Genomic DNA, 23,448 nt, shown 5'->3' with positions numbered 1-23,448 from the left:
AGTTCTGTGGAAAGAGTGTTTATCACTGGCAAAGTTGAGAGAGAAGGGGGAGGCAAAAGGGGTACTGAACAACAAACTTGACCTTAATCGAAATGTATAAAACACTGTACCCAACAGCAACAGAATATTCATTTATTTTACATACACACAGAACATTTATCTTGTTCTAGGCTATAAAACAAGGAACTGAAGGGCAGTGTTTTAAAAGTTGAAGCATATACCTACCATATCATCCAGCTATTCCATTTTCAGCTATTTATCCGGGAAGAAAGAAAACATATGTCCACACAAAGACCTGTACAAATTGATACATGAACGTTCATAGTCATTTTATTTGTAAAAGCCAAAAACGAGAGATAACCCTGATGTCTCATAAACAAGTGAATGGATAAATGAACTGTGAGTGTTCATACCACAGAATACTACTCAGAAATAAAAATAGACTATTGTTACATGCAGCACTGTGGATGAATCTCAAAATAATTATGCTAAAGTGAAAGAAGTCGGACGAAAAAGGATACCTACTTTATGGCTCCATTTGTATGAAACTTTAGAACATACATACTAATCTGTAGTGACAGAGGCCGATGAGTGATTGCATGGGGATGAGGATAGTAGGACAAGGTAGAAGGAAGATTAAAGGAGCATGAGATAAGGAAACTTTGGGGGGTGATGGATATGTTCATTATCTTGATTGCTGTGATGGTTTCACAGGTTATACATATGTCAAAACGTATTGTAAAGCAAGATGTACAGTTTATGTGTCAATTATACCTCAGCAGAGCTGTCTAAGATATAAAGAAGCAAATAATAAAAAGGCACTCATGATTCTGGGGCTGTTTACTTGGTCGTTGTGTTTATTGTACACCTACATGCAAATGGCATTACAACTGAGCATTGATTTTTTTTTTTTTCCTTTGAGTAGTAATGTGATTTCTAATGAGGAACTCGATCATGTTGTATCAGCTTGAGTAGAGAAGAGGAATAGAAAACATGGGGGTGACCCCGAACTCATAAAAACAGAGTAGTTAGTTCCCTGGATCTGGAGGGTGAGGAAAATGGGCAGATGTTGACCTAAGGATACAGACTTCCAGTTAGAAGCTGAGCAAGTTTTGGGGAATCTAATGCACAGTATTGTGAGTATATTTAAGGTACTGTATTATAGGTGTACTTGAAAGTCGCTGAGAGGAGGTCTTAAGTGTTCTCATCTCAAAAAGAGAAATGGTAATTCTGTGGTGTGATGGAGGTGTAGCTAATGCTGTAGTGGTAATCATTTTGAAATGTACATAAAAGTTTATTAGATCAAAAAGTACATTTGAAACTTAATATTATGTGTCAACTATATCTCAAAGCTGGGGGGTGGGTCTGACTAAAGACTCACTAAAATAAGTAGAAACAAAATGTGGTAGTGATGATGATTCAGTGTTTACTCCTTGCCTATTGAATCAAGACCATATTCCTGAGCCGATGACGTCATCCCCCCTCGGTTTGATCCTCCACTACCTGTTCACTTTTGGCTCCCCTTCCCCCAGAATCCACTGCGCAATCATCCCCCTCTTCATTGCCTTGGTTAATGCTTTTTATTTGCCTGTGCCTCTTCCCCACCTCACCTTTTTATATCTATGTGGTAAAATCCTACCTATCCTTGAAGTTTCCATTCAGATGCCCACACGTTTACTCTGATCCTCCCAGCTGGAAATGTCATCTGTGTTCTGTATTTTAGCACACATTAAGTACGTATTTTGTACCGTAGCCCTTACGGTACAGCCACGTCTGCCCTGCTGTTTCAGAACTGAACAGACACAGGGTTATGCATTTGGCTACTTTTTAGACACATTTCAATTGTTTAATAAACTTCTACATTTATTAAAATTACTGTAATTATCAATGCCAATGAGGGAAGCAGTGACAAACAGGAGAAAAAAATTGGTTCAGTTGTATTTTTGAACCACATTCTGTGTTCATTTGATTAGAGCGGAGGGGAGTGGTAGATTTACTGTCCTCATGACATTTTTGTTTTCCTTAAGCTAATGTTTTAATTATGGACCCTCTTTTCCCCTCACATTTTTAGAACCAGGCAATGGCTAGGAAAGAAGTCAGTTTGTAAATTTAAGTCAGCTAGAAGTGATTCACTCTGATAATTCACACAGAGCTACTCAAGAGTTGGCTTAATGGCCTCTTAACATTAGAGCAGTCATTGTGTCATGGAAAAGCACGAATTAGGTAGGAGTCGAGGAGTATTTGAAGAAATGTGTTTTGGGGATTTCAGGTGAGCTATTCTCTGACTGTCCACTCCCTTGATCACTTCTTGTATTTATCTTCCAGGTCCGGACTCTCTTTGTCAGTGGTCTCCCTCTGGATATCAAACCTCGGGAGCTGTATCTGCTTTTCAGACCATTTAAGGTACCTTTTCTATCTTTCAGAAACTGTAAAAGGAGACAAAGAGTGTGTGTATAAGCTTCATGGGGCTTTTTGCAGAAGGAAATGAAATGTTGGTGAAAGCACTGTTTTTAAAAGGTTAGTGAGTAAAGGAGATTTGACAACTCAGTCCTAATATACATTTTCACTTTGGAAAGACTGAAACTGCCTTTTGTCCTCCCAATCTGGAGAAGTCTCTTATCGACGTGGACATGCATCTGTTTCTGTTCTACAGAACAGCTTTAGTGTCCTCCCTGTTTATCCTCTTGCCAGTTAGGGGTGTTCTTCTGAGTACAGATCACCAAAAATACTATCAATGACTTATTCTGTATTTATATTTCAAATGCACTACAAGTCAAGCCCTACCCCTAGGAGGTTCCGTATCAGTTGAAATACTGCTGTTAATACTATTGTTTGGAGACGTAACAGGTTAAGTAGGCCTTTATGAACTAGACTAGGAACCTAACACCATTATTTTTGCCATGGGCAAAATGTCCAAAGTTGCAAAAACAGTAAAACAAAATTTTAAAGAATTGTTTGGTATCAGTTGAGGGAAATCTTTCCTGTTGCTTAGTGAAATATTTAATGCAAGTTGTCTGTCCATTGTGACTATCAAGATAAAACTACTTTAGAGATAATTAATGTAGCTGGGATTGAAAATTTAACAGGAAATTGAAATAAAGCTGAAATAACCATGCTCCAAGGAGAAACCTTGAAGGTTAGCTTTTGGAGGGTAGGGTAGGGTAGGGTAGCTGGGGCTGGGCATGATGTGGGCTGAAGGCTTTGGCTCTCAAGGAGTGAACCTGGAAGTCATGACAGATTCAGGGCCTGTGTCTGGCTTGGTCACGTCAGCTGAGGACATGTCAGCAACAGTGCCTGGCTGGAGCCACACTTACGATCATGTGATGGGCCATCTTGATTGATGGTTAAAGATCCATCCTGATTTGAGGGAGGACCCCAGCCACAGAGGCAAGACAGTTTGAGGAACAGTATCTAGCTTCTTAGGGGGAGAGAGTAGGATGTAACAGCTGAAAACAGTTGGGTACTAGAAGTAGAAGGACGGTTGAGTGGGCAGCCAGTTAAAACCAACAAAGATAAAACAGTCTAGTTTATGTGCCCCAAAGGCAGCGTGTAATAATGGACATAATTCCATTCTGACAGCTCTCCTTTTAATGCAACAATAATGATGACATTACAGAGGGGAGCAGAAAGGTTAGCCGTGAGGTTAGCTAGAGGAAGTGGGAAAGAAAGAGAAGGTATTGTGGGGAGAGTGCCAGCTTTATAGAATTTCCCGAGTTTCTTCTGCAGGGTTGTAGTTTTTACTGTCTGTCTCTTCTGTAGGATGAGGACTTTTTAAAGCTAACTGATCCTCGTATGTATCCAATAGTATGTATCCAACATAACATAAATAGTTATGTTTTTGTATACATACAGAGAGATTTAGCCAGCAAGCCTCTAAAGAATTATCTCATTTAATTCTCATCACAGTCCTTTAAAGTGGGTTAGCCTCGTTTTTTTCAAATAAGGAAAATGAAACTTGGAGCAGTTGAATACATTTTGCTCAAGTTTATACACATGATAAATGGCACGGCCAGGATTCAAACCCAAGCAGTCATCCCTCATCTGAACTATACTTGAGTGAAATATCCATTTGTCCTTTGCCTCTGAGGGCTTCAGGGTGTTTAAACCTTCAGGTTTTTCAGAGTGAGAGCACCTTGAAAAAAGGCAGGGCTGTGAATCACCACCTCTCTGGCTAGAAGAGCTCAAGGCCTTTGAGGTAAAATGTTTACAGTAGCTAATTAGTAACATAGTTCTCTGCTGGGAAAATAGGAGGATGAATCAATCCCAACATCCTGCCCAGAAACCCAAATGCTGAAGTTAGGACCCTGGTACATTCCTACTATCCCTCTTTTAATTAAAGTCCCCAGAGTCTGACCCTCGCCTGCAAATCTGTCTCTGCACCGATACGTGTGGTGGTCAATCATGTCAAGTGTTGTTTTTTCCCCTCCTGTGTCATCCATCAGTGCAAGCTAACAGTCATTGATTATTTTCAGACATAAACAGACTTTGTTATCCTTATCCTGGGGAGCCAGGAGGGCTTAAGGGAGGGAGTGAAAGGAGTGTTTCCATCTTACTTGAGGATGAGCTGGAGTAAAAACCCAACAGGGAATTTTCGCATCTCCCAATCAGAATACCAATGTGAAAACTGATGGCTGCAATAAATAAGCAAAAGAACTCAACAGATTTTAGCATCACTGCCTATTTAACCTTTCCTGGAAGTTTTGAAATTTTCATTAAGTTCTACCAAGTACGATCTTAATGTTTTATTGTTTTATAGCAAATATATAACCAAGTCATCACACACTCTGACTTTCCTAACTTAATTTATCCCCCTCCCTCTCCTAGTTCTATAAAATGAAAAAGACCTGCTGTTGACATAGACACCATTTTCCTATGCGTAAGTGCATTCATGCACTTATGTTACTTTTCCCTATATATTTTCATGAATTCATGCACTTATGTTTCTTTTCTGAATTTCATGAAAATATATAGAGATAAGAAACATAAGTGCATGAATTTCAGGGCTTGATTTCTTTTAGGCCCAAGTATGCAAAGATTGGCGTATACATCATGCGTGCGTGTGTGTATAAAATTTGTTTTCCCAATGAACAGGCATTTGTGAGAAGAGTTGGTCAGTAGTCATAAAGGACTCGTTTTCACTTGAGCAGGATGCTATTACAATTGCTCTTTTCTCCTATTACTCTTTATTTCTGGTCTAAATTTGGTTCTTTATTTTCAGGGCTACGAGGGTTCTCTTATAAAGCTCACATCTAAGCAGGTAAGAATTTCAGACATGCACATAAATGATCACTCCCACAGTAAGTTTGGATTGGCTTTCTTCAGGAATGTTACTAGGGCTCGACATTCTTTTTTTATTTCCATTAAGATTTTATTTTGTTGTTGTCCTTGCTCTAAAATTAAGGGTGAGATTGATTAGGAATTAGCACAGGAAAGTGACTCCTAATTCCATAGCCTCCAGCTAGAGTGTCTGAGACTGTCCTCAAGGAAGGTAAATACAATGCATCCAGCATAGTTATATTGGGATTGATCTGTATATTCAAAAGAAATTATTATTATCCAAATTCACTTTTATTGCCAAATTTTTCCTGGGTGTTTTTGTTTTGTTTTGTTTTTTTGTAAAGTTAAACAGGCAAACTTTTCATTCACAATCGGTATGGGGGTTTGATGACAAAGAATCAGCCTGTCTCTTAAACCCTTAAGAACCGCAGGCAGAGTCTCAGGACTAGAATGGAGCACAAAAGGTACAGAATGGAGGTAGTAACCAATGACCCTGATAGTTTCTGCAAGTGTCTTGAAAATTTGTAGCTATGTGCTTTTTTTTTTAAAATGCTGAGCAACCAGCATCCTCCCTCTGGGTCACTTTTCATCTCTCAATAAGGTATTCTCTGGTTCATCAGAGAATAAGCTATGTTGCAACCATCCTTCTGGACTGAAAGATACTGATCCCTCTCTTTAGTTGGAACAGTATGGTTTATACACCTAATTAAACACACAGCTTTTTAAAGACATCCCTTGGGATTTGGGATTAAAATGTTCATGATATAATTTTGATCATGCAGTGAGAATACAGGGCTTTTATCATTGTGTCATTATATTCCTTGCACTTACAGTGTACCAAAAGGTGATTCGGTTCTCTTTCCATTTTAAAAGATGAAGAAACTGAGGTACAGTGAATTCAATTTAGGAAAGTAGAGCCTTTCCACCCAAGTTTTCCTCTGTTCCCTTGTTCACTGCTGCTCACCTTCCAGCCCCTTCTAGATTTTTTTTTTATGATTCTCTAAATCTCCAGCTGTGCCCTTGAAGAACCACCCTCACAATCCCTGTGATTCATGTTAGAAATTTGGCTAAGCCACTGAGTCATGATTCTTCTGGACTGGCTTTTTCTTGTTTCTACCCATTGCCTGTGGTGATTTCTGTATCTTAGCTCTACAGTTTGATAGCACCTTTGACCCAGAAAAATAGACATATCCCCAGATATTGTTTGCTTCATATTTCATTTTCTTTCCTTAGCCCGTAGGTTTTGTCAGTTTTGACAGTCGCTCAGAAGCAGAAGCTGCAAAGAATGCTTTGAATGTAAGTACTAATGATGTTAATCTTTGGGGGCTTCCTTATGAGGTGGTAGGAAGTATATTAGAACCTCTTTGGACAGGAAATCAAATGGAAGGAATAGGACTGCTCGATCTAACCGCAAGGGATTAATTAATTAGCCCTCTAAAGAGATTTTTCCTAAAATTGTGGCTAGATGTGCAAACTATTAAGTAACACTTTGCTCTTCTCAAGCTTTGACTGTAGTGCTCAAAATACCTGATGATGTGGGTCTTTATTCAGCCCAGTCACGTCCCGTGGTAATGTACAGTTTAGTTGGGCCATCATTGTACTCTCAGTGGCTAAGCCTAAGTCAAGAATAGATGAAAATCTTGGCTTTCCGTAACACATGAGGTTTTTGTCTAAAGGTATGTGGCTTAAAAAACAAACAGATATACAGGTTGTAGTTTTTATTCTGATTGATTAAAAACTTGCATATACTGCTTTCCCAGAAGACATTCTGCATTGTGGTATAATAAAAGATAGTCAACCATAATTGAATAGAGATACCTGTATTTGGTTTGTAAGCATTTTGTAAGTAGCGTTCATTTTTTTTAGGTTCTACTTATAAGCAATATCATATGATATTTGTCTTTCTCTGTTTGACTTACTTCACTTAGTATGATATTCTCTAGGTCCACCCATGTTGCTGCAAATGGCATTATTCCATTCTTTTTTTTATAGCTGAGTACTATTCCATTGTATATGTGTGTCACGTCTTCTTTATCCGTTCATCTGTCAGTGGACATTTAGGTTGTTTCCGTGTCTTGACTATTATGAATAGCGCTTCTATGAACATGGGGGTACATGTATCTTTTTGAATTATGGTTTTGTCCAGATATATGCCCAGGAGTGGGATTGCTGGGTCATATGGTAGCTCTATTTTTAGTTTTTTGAGGAACCTCCATACTGTTTTTCATAGTGGCTGCACCAATTTGCATTCCCCCAGGAGGCATCTTTCTAAATGCAGAATATTTCTGGGTCCTTCCAAATTGAAGTTTTCACCAGCTTCTTTTTCTTCTTCTTATAAAGGAGATAACAGCAGCTGAAGCTTGTTCACAGAATGGGCTTTCCATTGCCTTTCATTGTCTCTGCTCTGTGTAGAAACGTGTCACTGACCCACTGTCTGAAAAACAGTAGGTTTTTACGGTGGATTGTTTATAGCTTGACCTTTTTTTTTGGCGGTACGCGGGCCTCTCACCGTTGTGGCCTCTCCCGTTGCGGAGCACAGGCTCTGGACGTGCAGGCCCAGCGGCCATGGCTCACGGGCCCAGCCGTTCCGCGGTACGTGGGATCCTCCCGGACCGGGGCACGAACCCGCGTCCCCTGCACTGGCAGGTGGACTCTCAACCACTGCGCCACCAGGGAAGCCCAGCTTGATCTTTTTTAACAGAAGTTTATTTTTTAGATGTCTAAATGGTCATAGTCAAACTGTGTTTCCTTGCCTTACTAGGCAGAGTATAGCTAACATCATTTCACTTTTTCTTAGTACTGAGGATTGTATCATTACACATAACCGGTATTGAGACATGCAGTAACATTGTGATAGAGGTGTTTAAGCCCATTCCTGTGCCAGCTGGTCCCAGATCATTATGCTCTCTTGTCCTAAGGTCTGGTTTTAGGCTTAGTGTTTGTTGCTCATCTATTAATAACTTGGGAAGAACTCCAAGTGAAACAGGTCTTGTTCTGTTCTATTCTGTGGACCTAAGAAGAGTAACTCTTAAGATTTACCTGTGGCGTATTATACCTGAGCTTTCTTCTGCTCAGAGGTTGACTTGTGAGTTTAGAGCATCTATTAAGGTTATCTCTTTCTCGATATTTTTAACTTTTATATAAAAGTATTAGAGGTTTTTGTACCTTAGGAACTGTCCTGTTTCAGTTAAGAGAACTGAGACCAGAGAGGGTGGATGGCTCAGTCAGAAAGTACAGGTTTAGAGTTACAACTAGAAGGAAGCCTCCTGTGTCTACTTCATGTAACTTCTTGCTGTTTGCTTGTTCCATGGAATGTTGCTGCAATGACAGACTACTTAAATCACATTGTCTAGGACAAATGCACACAGTAAAGTTTGGTACATGGCCGTGGAGCAGGGTTTCTTCTCTCTGCAGAGAAAATGGGCCCATTCAGGATAATGTATTTAATCATGAAACTGACACATGTCTGTGACCCAACATGATCTTTTCGCGATCATTTTTTCTAACCTGGTGAATGAAAAACATCCGATGCTCATAGCCATGACAAAATTTTTTCCTCATGTCATTCGTCCAGCTTCTCTTAAAAGCTTTTCCTCGCATTCCTTTGGGGGAAAGTTCCATGTTGTAATGTTTTGTTTTGTTCCACTATTGAGAAACATAAGCCTCAATCCAGTAAGTTCCTCTATATAGAGTAGTTCACAGTGCTATAAACCACTTGTCCATGTTTAGAGCTTCTCTTCTTATTGTTTCCCTGTCTTGGTTCCTGTCTGGTTCAGTTATTAGTATTAAGTCTTTTCCCAAAATGACTTTAAATGATTTTAAAATCCATTTATTTTCTTCCATTTTTGGAGTATGCTTTAGTCAGTTTGATAATTTTATGGAAAAACATGCTCAGATTGAATTAAGTGGTAACATTGAACTTTTATCAGGGTGTTCGTTAAATCTTCTAAAGTAAATACAGTATATTTTGGTTTTATAGCAAAAACTCTCAAATTAAGCTAAAAATAACCCAAACCCAGACTTCCCTTCAGGTTATCTGTGGTCCCATTAATCCATATGACTAGAAACCCCATCCATTCTTTAACCCGACAGCAAAATATCTAACCTATCCTTTACCCTTCACACACAGTTATAATTTCTATACCAGCAATTTTCCATTTTCCATGCTAATGGAAGGGGGAGCTGATAATCCAAACTATCAAGTTATTTTTAGGATTTGTTTATAATTTTGGAATGTAAATCAAGTACAGTGATATTGACAGTTATAGTCTGGTTTAGTAAAAATTTGATTTGTGAAAATTTTAAGAAGAAACACACACAGGAAGCAAGGCAGGCCTGGCAGTAAGGACCCTGAGCAGAGGTGGGAATAAACCCTCTCTGGCTCTTTCTGCCAACTATGAAAACCCCAGTGTTGCCATTGTTGTGTAGCTGAAATCGTGTTTTCATAAGTAAGAAAGACTGTAGTTAACACATGATATCTGCAGGCCTGATTGTGTACACTTCCATGACAGGCTTTGTCTTAGTTGGTGTTTGAGATTCACTCATGTAAAGTATTTAAAAAGGTTACGTGTGGCCTGTTGAGTATATGTGCCATTTTGATTGATAGCCCTCCTCCCCTAATTTTAAATAGTTGTTATTGGCCTAGGTTTTATCATAGGCTTTATTATAAGTTTATCAGAACTAAAGAAGTCGGATGCAAACTATGTGCATTACTACAAATTGCCTTCACAACTAAACATTGCTTAGGCTGTCACAATAATTTGCTTTACTCTCAATCTAGACTCACTGATGTTAGTGATCTCCAGTTATCATGGCACCCTCAAGTCTATTGGGTTCTTTTATAAGTAGCTTTATTGAGCTATAACTCACCCATTTAAGGTATTTAATTCAATGATTTTGGGTATGTTGCTATTTTTGAGTATATAAAATATATATAACAATTTGACATTTTAATGATTTTTTTAAGTGTACATATGGTTCAGTGGCATTAATACATTTACTATGTTGTGCAACCATCCCCACTGTCTATTTCTATTTTTTCATCATCCCAAACAGAAACTTTGTAACCATTAACCAATACCTCCCTATTATTCCTTTCCTCTAGCCCCTGGTAACCTCTAATCTATATTCTCTCTCTATTAATTTGCCTATTTTAGCTATTGAAATATTTGTCCTTTTGTGTCTGGCTTCTTTCACTTAGCATGATGTTTTCATGATTAATCCATGTTGTAGCAGATATCAAAACATCGTTCCTTTTTATGGCTGAATAATATTCCATTGTATGGATATTCCACATTTTGTTTATCTATTCGTCTTATTGGTGGACACTTGGGTTGTTTCCATCTTTTGGCCGTTGAGAATAATGCTTCAGTGAACACTGGTGTACAAATATGCGTGAGTCCCTGGTTTTCAATTCCTTTGGGCATAAAGCTAGGAATGGAATTGCTAAGTCATACGGTATTTATGTTTTTAGCTTTCTGAGGAGCCTCCAAACTTTTCCACATTGGCCGTACCATTTTACATTCCCACCAGCAATGTATGGGAATTCCAGTTTTCCCTGTGCTCACTAATACTTGTTGTTTTAAATTATAGCAACCCTACTAGGTGTGAAGTGGTAATTGGTTTCTTGATAAATACTTTTTCACTAATTTCAGTAGTAGATTTGATTTCTCTTGAAACCCCTTATAACTTAAAATATTGTTTCTTTTAATGGGGATTAGTAACGTTTCTTTTCTGTGATGGCAGTTCTGTGCAATAGAATTGTGTTACCTTTAAATAGTTTACCTGTTCATAAAAGAAAGGAGGGATGATTGATTTAATAAGATAAGACTTGGGCTTTGTATTCTCTCTTATACATTATGCCAGGCATGAAGGAAAGGTGTTTTCTTAAGGTCTGAATAGACTTTGAATTAAAGAGAAAAAAGCAGTTTGGTTTTGAGGAAGAAAAAGGTGGCAGTCATCTTAATAAGCAGAAAATGAAGAGGTCTTGAGGATAGATAGTACTAAATTATTTCTTGGTTACTGAGGAGATTTATTCAATAGTGTGAGGTAAAAAGAATTTTTTAAAAAATCTTTAGTAGTTTGTAAGAAAGCATGCTGCAAAGGTACTTGGTAGTGTCACACATTGAAAAAACCGACATAATCAGAAAAATATAGTTTTCTCCATCTCCATAAATTCCTGGCATTGAAGTAAACACTGTAGTTATTTATGTCACAGTGATTCAGCCTTGTGCATAATTTGTTTTGTTGAATAGCTTGAGCTCTACAAATACTGAGTTTTAAAACACTTGTATATAATAAATTCATTATTCCTATACCAGGTTTCTCATCTGTGAAATTAAGGATATTACTCCCAAGAGTGTTAAAGGGAAATCACAAAGCAAAAACACTTGCAAATGTTCTAAATGTGAACCCATACCATGAATATATTTTCTCAGTGAAAAGATGTAGCCATAAAGTCTTGGTACAAACTCTTGAGTACAGAGGAATACCAGGTTACTTGAGAACAGGTATTGGCCACACAGAAACAGAAGTCTGGACTACAGTCTCTGGTTCCTGTAGCAGAGGTTCTTCTGACAGTGTGTGCAAGTCAGGACTTTTTATTGTAATATTTGTACAGCTTGTGGGTTAGATGAATTATTTCCACTAAACAAAACTTTTCACATACACAAGCATCCAGATGGCTTGTCTCGGCTCCCTGTTCACCAGGCACCATGTCAATATGTTTCTTATCAGTTTTAAAAATTTCTCCCTAAATTTCTCTTAGCTCAAAGTGGTTGAAGAGGCCCAATTACTGTGATCCCAGCTGGGACTTTGGGATGGGAAATATGCAGGGCTGCCAGAGGAGATCATGAGTCTCATCTAGTGTTTATCTGTTAAATCTGTTTATAACTGCTTACTCTTGACTTGCAGTTTTAAAGCAGCCATTTAATGTTATGGGTTGGGGACTATGCCCGTGTCGGTCTAGAGCCGCCATAATGCAGGGTTGTTGGACTCCTCTTTTTCTCAACGACTACGTGCATTTTGGGGCTTGACAAACAGCTTAATCTGGCTAGCCCCCCTCCAAGAAATTTGAAATAGCCCCCCCCCCTTTTTTTTTTTTTGCAGGGGAGGGAGTGCTGTGCTCTGTTCTTTCTTGCAATTTGGGGTTGTTATAAAATCTCTCAAGGATGGTGCGGCACATAAGTTAAAAGCGGTTCTGAAAGAGCAAATGAAGGTGAACGTGAGGAATTTGCTGACTTCCCAATTAGAGTCTTTGCCTGAAGAAAAGTAGGTTATTTAGATCTATTAAGCATTCACATAGGAAAGTAGGAAATGAAATGCCGGTAAAAGAAATCCTAAGGAAGTTTGAAGAAGGGAAGGTAGCTGGAAGTGTTAGCATCGTCCTTTCCCCAAGGAAATTCTCAGGAAGAAACACAGCTTCTCACACGTAAACCGGGGTCTGTATTCTAATGACAAGTATGTGTGGAGATCTCAAGTTTGCCCAGCTTTTCCCTACGCAAAATAGTTCATCAGATATTACATGGCTGTGTGAAACTGCCCTCAGACTTTGCATTGTGGCCTTTCTTCAAGGATCTACTTGTTTAAACTTATCTAGACTATCTTTTTAAAATGCTATCTTGTATTGACCTTGTCCTTACTCCATGGTTCTTCAGGCATTTCGAAATGCTGAGAAGGTATTTGCCCCTGTTGTAAATGAAAGTAGAAAATACAGCTAGTGTTCGTGGCACCGGAAGTGCAAAGAATGAGTTATTTGCTAGCATTCCTGTCCGTAAGGAAGCCAAGCTAGTTTTAGAACCAAAGATCTTGACTCCCTAGGCCGTGTACGTTACCGATCGTTCTGCAGTGCAGCACATTTTGGTGCCTTAAATCACGGTCTTTGTTGTAAAATTACTCTTCTACTCCTTAGTGAATGATCAAACCATCATAATGACAAGTGGCTATGGATCTCCCTCCAGCGTTGGCTTTTATGTTTCTGATTATCTACACAAATTTGAACTGTTGGTCCACAAAACTGAAACCCTTTGTCTTACTCTGTAATTAGAATGCATTAGAACACTTTAAAGCCTTGGGGAGTGGGGTAGGACTTAACCCCCTTAAAGTGGAATAGTTTATCTTGACAGGGCATTTGTTAATTATTCTTATTTCCTTACACATATATACAGCATTTCTTTCTTTATAATTAAATGCAAACTTTTCTTGCTGTTTCAGTAGACTTTAGTACTTATTACATGGAAACATTTTTTGAAATGAGAGAACCACAAATAGTCAAGGATTTTTTTGTACGTAAAAATAAGAAGAGGCAAGGAAATAGAGTAAATCCTTCTAGGATATGGAAAATATATCTAATGCATTATAAACATGGGAATAGGATAAGAAATAAAACAATTCTAGTGAACATTAGGCTAGTCTAGAACCTTAAAAATAATAAAATCTGTCTAAAAAGGCTAATATTTATAAAAATAAACCATGAAATATATATATATATATATATATATACTTCTCCCCCCCCCCCCCCCCCCCCCCCGAGTGGTTCCCTTACTGGCTTACCTGCTACTCTCTTGCTAATTTGTGAGCAGCTTGATCTCCCCCCCCCGCCTCCCCCCAAAAGCTGAAGTCTTTTATTGACAGCATCAACAGAACACGCGTGGCCGGGTTGGCCACAGCGTCCCAACGCAGCACATTCTAACATTCAAATTAGACTTATTTAAATGTGGCTCCTTTTGATTCCTTCACCTTGGTACTATGATGATTATCTGTACACAGGGATTCTGTATTGAAACAACCTCACTCACATCACCACTATCACTCAGTTTTTGGAGACTAACAGCTTGGTCCAAATTTTAAAAAAGGTAATAGGCTAAAAGAAAAAAAAAAAAGTCAACTAACCTATCAGGCCTAATCAAGAATGCCTTAATATTATTCATTCTCTTCTTTGAACATTTTCCTTAAGTGTTTTTACTAGAACTACTAGCTCAGGGTTCCCACCACATGCATCAGTTTGTTTATAGACTTTAGATTCAAGCTCTTTAAGAGTATTCCGAGTGTGTTCAAAAGAACCTACGTTCTCAGAGAAAGATAATGTACACAGTATTTTTAAAGATCTACGTTTTCGGTTCTCTGGCGCAAGATACTGTGCACCTGGGTGCTTTCAAGCCTCGAGCAAATAGCGTGAATAGTAGGGAATGAGAACTTTCCCTCTGTTAGATCTTCACAAAAGCTTTTGTTTTCACTATATTCTTTGGAGTGTAGATTAGCATGATCATCCCTGATTTGGAAAAAGAGCCCAAGTGTATTCAGTAGTGGCTTTAAATCTTCTTTGTAATCAGAGAACAACAGCATGAGACCTACTGCTAATCCAAGTAGTCCTCCTGTCTTTTGCAGCACCGTTGCTTTACATTCTTCTTCAGTGGGACAAGTGTAATCATCCCTCCAATAGATATCTAGGCCTTGTCCCTGATGGAGTTCTAAAAGCTGGCGGGTACAAAGCTTTACTGCATCTGGGTGATCAAGGGTTAAGACTTTCTCTAAGCCAAGAAGATATACATAAGTGGCAGAACTGATGACAGATGGAATTCCATAGATGCTGTGTGCCACTGGAAAGCCACGTCAGAGTTTTGAGTTGTCTTCAGTATCATCGATAAGTAAACTGGCATTATGCGACATTTCCGTCACTTCAATGATAATCTGTAGCTTGTCTTCTGGAACTTTTAGCCAATGATTAAACGCCTGTGAAAGTCTGGTTTTCACTTGTTTACCTGGTAACTGAAGTAAGTACTTGTAAGGTTCTAGAAGAATTCTTCGGGCTGTTTCTTGAGTATTCTTCATTGTTTTTTAATTTCAAAGCTGATGGTTCAAGGATGATATCACAAATTTCATGCTGGGGGTCCGGGAGTAGCAGTACCCAGCATCAACTTCCCACCTTACAGTTCAGAACAAGGCTCCCCCGGACGCCTGCATGAATCCCTCCCCTCACTTTACCATAGAACTCTCCGCCCTCCTCCCCTGGCAGCAACGCCACATTACTCGGTGCAAGAAAATGCGCCATCCCATGAATTATATTTTTAAGACTAGAATTTCTCTTCTAAAAATGGAGTGATAAATTTCAGCAGAAAACAATTTGAAAAAATTAAGGGGTACCTTGAGTAACCCTGACATTGCATAAAAGGATGTAAGTTTTTGTTTTCTAGCCATAGTGGACAAGTTATTTACCTACCTGTCTATCTACCTACCCACACCGGATCTTCGTTGCAGCACGTGGGATCTTTAGTTGTGGCTTGCAGGATCTTTAGTTGTGGCATGCAGGATCTAGTTCCCTGGCAGGGGATCGAACCTGGGCCGCCTGCATTGGGAGCATGGAGTCTTACCCACTGGACCACCAGGGAAGTCGCTAAAGATTAGTGTTTTAAAATTAAAAGATCCAGATAATTTCCCTGGAAAATACAGTTGGGTAGAAAATTCCTAGTGTAAACCATTTTAATCTACTTTATTCTTTATTTGCCTGACACAAGATCCACTCAAAAGTGAATGGATGAATAAATACACAGAACTTAAAGAGTATAGAAATGTATTATGGAAAATGAAAATAAGTTTAGATGGAAAAGAATTCACTCAAGCAGAAAGTTTATAACAAAGGAGCAAAAACAGGCAAAGTATAAAAGCGTTTCTGCACTTTCAAAAGTAGGAATAAAAATTAGAATTCACACATTATTATAGTATAATATTTAAATTTTTATTGGAGTATACTTGATTTACAATGTTGTGTTAGTTTCTGCTGTAAAGCAAAGTGAATCAGTTATACATATACATATATCCACTCTTTTTTCGATTCTTTTCCCATATAGGCCATTACAGAGTACTTTCCCGTTCTGTACAGTAGGTCCTTATTAGTTATCTATTTTATAGATCGTAGTGTGTACATGTCAATCCCAATCTCCCAATTTATCCCTCCCCCCTCCCCCCCGGTAACTATAGCTTTGTTCTCTGCATCTGTGACTATTTCTGTTTTGTAAAAAGGTTCATTTGTACCATTTTTTAAGATTCCATATATAAGCGATATCATATGATATTTGTCTTTGTCTGACTTACTTCACTCAGTTTGACCATCTCTAGTTCCATCCATGTCATTGCAAACAGCATTATTTCATTCTTTTTAATGGCTGAGTAATATTCCATCGTCTCTGTGTACCACATCTTCTTTATCCACTCCTCCGTTGCTGGATACTTAGGTTGCCTCCATGTCTTGGGTATTATAAATAGTGCTGCAGTGAACATTGGGGTACATGTATCTTTTCAAATTATGGTCTTCTTCAGATATATGCCCAGGAGTGGGATTGCTGGATCATATGGTAGCTCTATTTTTAGTTTTTTAAGGAACCTCCATACTGTTCTCCATAGTGGCTGGTACTAATGTACATTCCCACCAACAGTGTAGGAGGGTTCCCAGTGTAGGAGAGGGTTCCAGCTCCTGCATTTATTGTTTGTAGACTTTTTTGACGATGGCCATTCTGACCAGTGTGAGGTGATACCTCATTGTAGTTTTGTTTTTCATTTCTTTAATTCTTAGTGATGTTGAGCATCTTTTCTTTTTTTTCTTTTTTTTTTTTTTTTTTTTTTTTTTGCGGTACGCGGGCCTCTCCCATTGCGGAGCACAGGCTACGGACACACAGGATCAGCAGCCGTGGCTCACGGGCCCAGCCGCTCCACGGCATGTGGGATCCTCCCGGACCAGGGCACGAACCCGTGTCCCCTGCATCGGCAGGTGGACTCTCAACCACTGCGCCACCAGGGAAGCCCTGAGCATCTTTTCATGTGCCTCTCAGCCATCAGTATGTCTTCTTTGGAGAAATATCTATTTAGATCTTCCGCCCATTTTTTGATTGGGGTGTTTGTTTTTTTGATATTGAGCTGCATGAGCTCTTTGTATATTTTGGAGGTTAATCCCTTGTTGGTTGCTTCGTTTGCAAATATTTTCTCCCATTCTGTGGGTTGTCCTTTCCTTTTGTTTATGGTTTCCTTTGCTGTGCAAAAAAAAAAGCTTTTAAGTTTCATTAGGTCCCATTTGTTTATTTTTGTTTTTATTTTCATTACTCCAGGAGGTGGATCAAAAATGATCTTGCTGCAGTTTATGTCAGAGAATGTTCTGCCTATGTTTTCCCTCTAAGAATTTTATAGTATTGGTCTTACATTTAGGTCTTTAATCCATTTTGAGTTTATTTTTGTGTGTGGTGTCAGAGAATGTTCTAATTTCATTCATTTATGTGTAGCTGTCCAGTTTTCCCAGCACCACTTATTGAAGAGACTGTCTCTTCTCCATTGTGTATTCTTGCCTTCTTTGTCATAGATTAGGTGACCAGAGGTGCATGGGTTGATCTCTGGACTTTCTGTCCTGTTCCATTGATCCATATTTCTGTTTTTGTGCCAGTCCCATACTGTTTTGACTACTGTAGCTTTGTAGTATAGTCTGAAATCAGGGAGCCTGATTCCTCCACCTCCATTTTTCTGTCTTAAGATTGCTTTGGCTGTTCGGGGTCTTTTGTGTTTCCATACAAATTGTAAAATTTTTTGTTCTAATTTTGTGGAAAATGCTATTGGTAATTTGATAGGGATTGCATTGAATCTGTAGATTGCCTTGGGTGCTATGGTCATTTTGACAATATTGATTCTTCCAATCCAAGAACATGGTATATCTCTCCATCTTTTTGTGTCATCTTTGATTTCTTTCACCAGTATCTTACAGTTTTCTGAGTACAGGTCTTTTGCCTCCTTAGGTAGGTTTATTCCTAGGTATTTTTTTCTTTTTTGATGCGACGGTAAATGGGATTGTTACACTATAATTTGTCATAGAATTTTGGTGTTCATTTAGAAGGCCAATGTAATGTGCAAATGAAGGAAAATTGAATAGAAGGCGGGAAAAGACTGTTCACGGTTACAGGTCATAGATACACCTCAGTGAAAAACGGAAACAGCCACATTATGAAAGAGAATCTGCCTGTTTTACACATCTTAGAATGCTGAATAAAGGAGAAACGGAAAGTCTTTTATATAGGCTTAGAAAAGTCCATGGTAAGATGTTGATTTTTGCCAACCTCCACTCTGTCTTCTTGGTTTATCTGTGGGGCCTTTCACCGAATTCTAAAAACATACTTAACACAACCCTAAGAATGAATTCTAGTTCACTGATATTAAAAGTATGGTGTGTATTTGATTTATTAGGGTGTTTTTTTGTATTTGTGCATAACATTAAATGTATACCTGTGAAAAGGTACTGAATCTCTAAATTGCAGCTGAGGGGAGGGCAAGGAAAGTGTGTTTTCTTGGTAACCGCTTACCATGTCTGAGGGGCTTTCTGGTCAAAGGCAGTGTAATAAATAAAGGTGTCAGTCAGACTGACCTGACTCAAATCCAGATTTTGCCACTTACTAATCCAAAGTTGTTTACTCCCGTTAAGACTGACAGTACCTATCACAAAAGGTGAGAGGATCAAATTAAATGATATAGGTATTTTTAAAGCCACTAGAACTCAGTTAATGGTAAAAATTCTGATAATTGATAGTGATGATGACTTACACAAGGAACTGGTTTTAATTCCTTAGGTCCCCTTTTCTACAGACTGATTTAAAAATAATTTCTGTGGAATCCCAAATTCTCCTGGGTTCAGAGTACTTTTAAACATCGATTTGTATTATAGTATGATTAAGGAAGTTGATTCATCAGTCCTTCCTTGGAGTTTTTTAGGGAAGCAGAGTAACAGTGTTGTCCTTAACTTGCTCAAGTCTTCAAAATATTGTGAGCCCAACAAGCACACTCTCATCTCCCTTTTATCCTATTAAGCTAACCATGCATGTCTTTCTCCATTTCTGGTTCCACTTGAATCTATGGCAAACCAAAGAACCCCACCTCAATTCCGTATAAACTAATTTATTTAACAGCCAGTGAGATTCTTTAAAGTTTTTTTGTCTAGGCCGCCTATTAGAAAGGGAGAAATTCAGCCTCTGCCTTTGTCAGATCACGAGTAAGTGGCCTTGAGGTGATGCATTAAAGCGGGGGAAGAGTGCAGATTAAAGTTGCTCAGAGGGCTTCCCCGGTGGCGCAGTGGTTGAGCGTCCTCCTGCCGATGCAGGGGACGCGGGGTCGCGCCCCGGTCCGGGAAGATCCCATATGCCGCGGAGCGGCTGGGCCCGTGAGCCATGGCTGCTGAGCCTGCGCGTCCGGAGCCTGTGCTCCGCAACGGGAGAGGCCACAACACTGAGAGGCCCGCGTACCGCAAAAAAAAAAAAAAAAAAAAAAAAAAAAAGTTGCTCAGAGGCGAGATCTGTTTTGACGCTTTATTTTGGATCCCGTGCAGCACAGGAGGTACTTCGCAGTGACCTTCCGAAGTTTGGACTCTTCACTGTTTACATTCTTCTCAACCAACTCTTGCTTAAGCCCCAAATCCTTGGTCGGAAAGAGCTTACGAGCCATTCGATGGTCTGAGCAAGAGTCTTTTTAAAATACAGGTTTAAGGAGCAAATGCTACCGTCCTTTTCTAATTTCTGTATTTTTGCTGTATTCATCAGAGAACAGATTTCCCACCCACGGATCGATTTATCTGTAGTGGTGTTAATAAGTGACTTTGAGGACCAAATAAGTAACTTATTGGTGAAGTTGGCACTCATTTTTATCCTCAGTAAAGTTGAGGATATAACATCATTGACTTTGTAAAATACTTTTAATCTTTAAATAAAACGAAACCTTTCCTCTCTAAGGACTTGTCATTATCCTGATGTGTAGCTTAAAAATCAATAGCTAGGATGTACATGTTTCGCCTCCTCTCGGTATTTAACTTTAAGATTACCCTAAATATGGTTATACACCCGCAGTGTGGGAGAGTCCTCTGGATCCTATTGGGATGAGGGATGTTCACTGCTGACAAACTGGAAAGCAGAAACAGGGCTGTAAAAATATACTTGGGGTCTGTTGTGGGCTGTGTCTGACCTTTTTTTGTTTTTTGTTTTTGCTGCGTTGGGCTTTCTCTAGTTGCAGCAAGCAGGGGCTACTCTTCGTTGCATTGCACGGGCTTCTCATGGCAGTGGCTTTTCTCTTGTTTTGGAGCACGGGCTCTAGGCGCGCGGGTTCAGTAGTTGTGGCGCATGGACTTAGTTGCTTCACGGCATGTGGGATCTTCCTGGACCAGGGCTTGAACCCGTGTCCCCTGCATTAGCAGGTGGATTCTTAACCACTGCACCACTAGGGAAGCCCTGTGTCTGATCTTTTTTTATTTATTTATTATTTTTTTGCGGTACGTGGGCCTCCCACTGCTGGGGCCCCTCCCGTCGCGGAGCACAGGCTCCGGACGCGCAGGCTCAGCGGCCATGGCTCACGGACCCAGCCTCTCCGCGGCATGTGGGACCTTCTCGGACCGGGGCACGAACCCGCGTCCCCTGCGTCGGCAGGCGGACTCTCAACCACTGCGCCACCAGGGAAGCCCCCTGTGTCTGATCTTTAAATGGAAGTCTTTTCAAAATGATTTTGGAACGTTTAGGCAACTGTCTTTTTTCAGTTATAGGGTTTGTTTATATCAGCACTGTTCTCCCCTCTTCCCTCCTTTTTTCTCCTACACCAGCCACTAATAAAGACTCAGAGGAAACTTTGCAGAATGATGCTGAAAGCATATACAGAAAGTTAAGGTGGGTGCTCAGATGATCTAACACGCTTCAGGTGAACCTGAAAGAAGAGTGTGTTAAATATGTTCTCTTCTCCTGCCTGCCTCACAAGTAGGACTTATTCTTCACGTGCTTTTCTACGTAGGCACAGAAATAGTTGGTTTTTATAATTCTGAGACTGTTTACTTTGCAGAGTGTTAATCATTCAGGGTATCTCAGAGTTCAGAAAGTATTTTAATAACACACAAACACACATATATCCACTGTCTTATTTTTCCTGGCATGCACCTAATACGTGTTAGGTGCAGAAGCAGGTTGGTTTCCTTCTTTTCATTAATTAGAAAATTAGTGTGTAATTAGTATGACTGTTCTTTGCCTTGAAGAGCTAACACCACCACTAAACTCTGGTCTCAACACCAGTAACTAAAGGACTAGGTCATCAGGCTTCCCTGGTGGCGCAGTGGTTGAGAGTCCACCTGCCGATGCAGGGGACGCGGGTTCGTGCCCCGGTCTGGGAAGATCCCACGTGCCGCGGAGCGGCTGGGCCCGTGAGCCATGGCCGCTGAGCCTGCGCATCCGGAGCCTGTGCTCCGCAACGGAAGAGGCCGCAACAGTGAGAGGCCCGCGTAAAATCAAAAAAATAAATAAATCAATAAAAGGACTAAGTCATCTATTAATGATACATTGGATGTGGAATTAGTAAGCATTTAGAGACACATCCTTTCCCAGTTTAATTCTGGGTTTTGTGATTTCCTCAAGCTGTATGAACACGTGTGGCCATCACTAGGAAAAGAAATTTAAGCTTTTTTTTAATAGTTGTAATTGATAGGAATTTGAACGTAAACACCCTTGCTTTTTCATCAAATATACTATGTGACCAACTGTATATTTTCTAGACTGGCTGGTATAGAAATATAGAGTATGGCGAGGAATAGGGTGTGATTTCTTTTGTTAGTTTTATTGTTTAGTTTTCTTTTTTCTTCGGTGCCACACTCGCTGATTTAAGCTCACGATCTGGGCTTTACAGAGACAAACTACATACCCTAGAAATCAGTTACACTGGCACAGCATGCTTTATCCCTTACGTTTCTTTATCCCTGAAATTTTTGTTGTGACAGCCATAAGGTTGTGGACAAGTACAGGGAAGTACTTGGTTGAGGCAGAACCGCTTTGTTGATTTCTCAAATCAGTTAACCTCAAAATTCTGAGGTTCCTCTGGTGTTCAGTGGGGCAACAGACATCAGACTATAGATGTCACAGACCAACATTAAGCAGATGTCGACCGTCAAAAGTTTGTCTGTAGGTTTGCCCCATATCACCTCAAGATCTCCTCAAACACTTAAATGAAAACCATCGCCTAGAATCTGCTTTCTTTTAAGCTTTCATTGTGAGTGCTATTTGAGTGCCGTCATTCTGCAGACAGCAGGAGTAAAAGGCGGTCATTCAGCTATTACCTTTAACCCCAGGGGAAAGAGGAGATGCTCATGGTTGTAGTCTCTGTCCCAGCAATGAGGTAGGAGAGAAAGAGGCTTGAGGACTAGACAATAAAAGGGACTGCTGGCAGCACAAGTCACATTTTTCATTTGTGGGTTAAGGATTCCAAGAGACGCCTTTGTCCCTACCAGAACAGTTGACCCCCTGTTTACCTTCAGAGCCCTCAGGGTAAAAACGTTAACGTCAGGATTCTTGAATGAAAGAATACTATGTGCACTCTGGCCTGTTTCTTTCCGTGTAATATTATCTGTTTCAAAGTGTCGCTGTAAAATACTGCTCCAACGGGTAACTGACTGTGCGTGAAGTGGAGACACCCTCTTCCTAACGTTGTCAGGGCCTAGCTCTCTCGGTCATCCTTTTCAGGACAGTTTGAGGGCATAGCGGCAGAAGTTCAAACGATCATGCCCTCTCGACCCTGTGGAAAATAAACTCCGTTTGACTCTGATTCTCTTGACACGTTAAAGATTGAGTTTATAGCTTCTTCAAAGGCCCTGTCATGACTTTATAGTTGTCCTATACGAAGCAGATTCTTCCCGGGCATGGTTATGTACACAGGGGGTGGCTGCCTAACAAAAAGTGTGCTTTAGTGGAAAAGAAAGAAATTTAGCTGTGGTGAACGGTCAAGTCACCAGATACGGAGACCCAGATACCTCCGAATTAGGTACTTTTACCTAAGTCTCCTCCATAGTGGATCCCGTCTCTGGAGTTACCAGCCAGTCTCCCAAGAGCTACTCAGACTGTGAGAACCAATAGAAATGGGCAAGAGAAGCAGGACACACATCTGTGCCCTGTAGGGGAAATGAAACCAGGTAGAATAAAAGAACTCTTTGAGGGGCTTCCCTGGTGGCACAGTGGTTGAGAGTCCGCCTGCCGATGCAGGGGACGTGGGTTCGTGCCCCGGTCCGGGAAGATCCCACGTGCTGCGGAGCGGCTGGGCCCGCGCGTCCAGAGCCTGTGCTCCGCAACGGGAGAGGCCACAGCAGTGAGAGGCCCGCATACCGCAAAAAAAAAAAAAAAAATTGATCAAACCCGA

At 40.0% G+C, this 23,448-nt stretch overlaps 1 protein-coding gene and 1 pseudogene across 2 annotated transcripts in view; one reads left to right on the top strand and one right to left on the bottom strand.

Annotated features, from left to right (window-relative positions):
* RBPMS (RNA binding protein, mRNA processing factor) overlaps positions 1–23,448 on the top strand; it is a 177,618-nt gene that overhangs the window by 78,639 nt on the left and 75,531 nt on the right. For both annotated transcript variants that reach the window (XM_007447627.1, XM_007447626.1), the window contains exons 2-4: positions 2,326–2,403; positions 5,219–5,257; positions 6,511–6,573. In XM_007447627.1, the coding sequence (XP_007447689.1) occupies positions 2,326–2,403; positions 5,219–5,257; positions 6,511–6,573 (180 nt within the window). The remainder of the gene's footprint in view (positions 1–2,325; positions 2,404–5,218; positions 5,258–6,510; positions 6,574–23,448) is intronic.
* On the bottom strand, positions 14,197–15,105 carry LOC103089401 (geranylgeranyl pyrophosphate synthase pseudogene; annotated as a pseudogene).

Source organism: Lipotes vexillifer, unplaced genomic scaffold (assembly GCF_000442215.2).
Source record: "Lipotes vexillifer unplaced genomic scaffold, Lipotes_vexillifer_v1.1 scaffold1318, whole genome shotgun sequence".
In the NCBI taxonomy this organism is placed as follows: domain Eukaryota; kingdom Metazoa; phylum Chordata; class Mammalia; order Artiodactyla; family Lipotidae; genus Lipotes; species Lipotes vexillifer.
The sequence above is the reverse complement of the archived record's forward strand: the minus strand, read 5'-3'. Positions and strand labels throughout refer to the sequence as shown.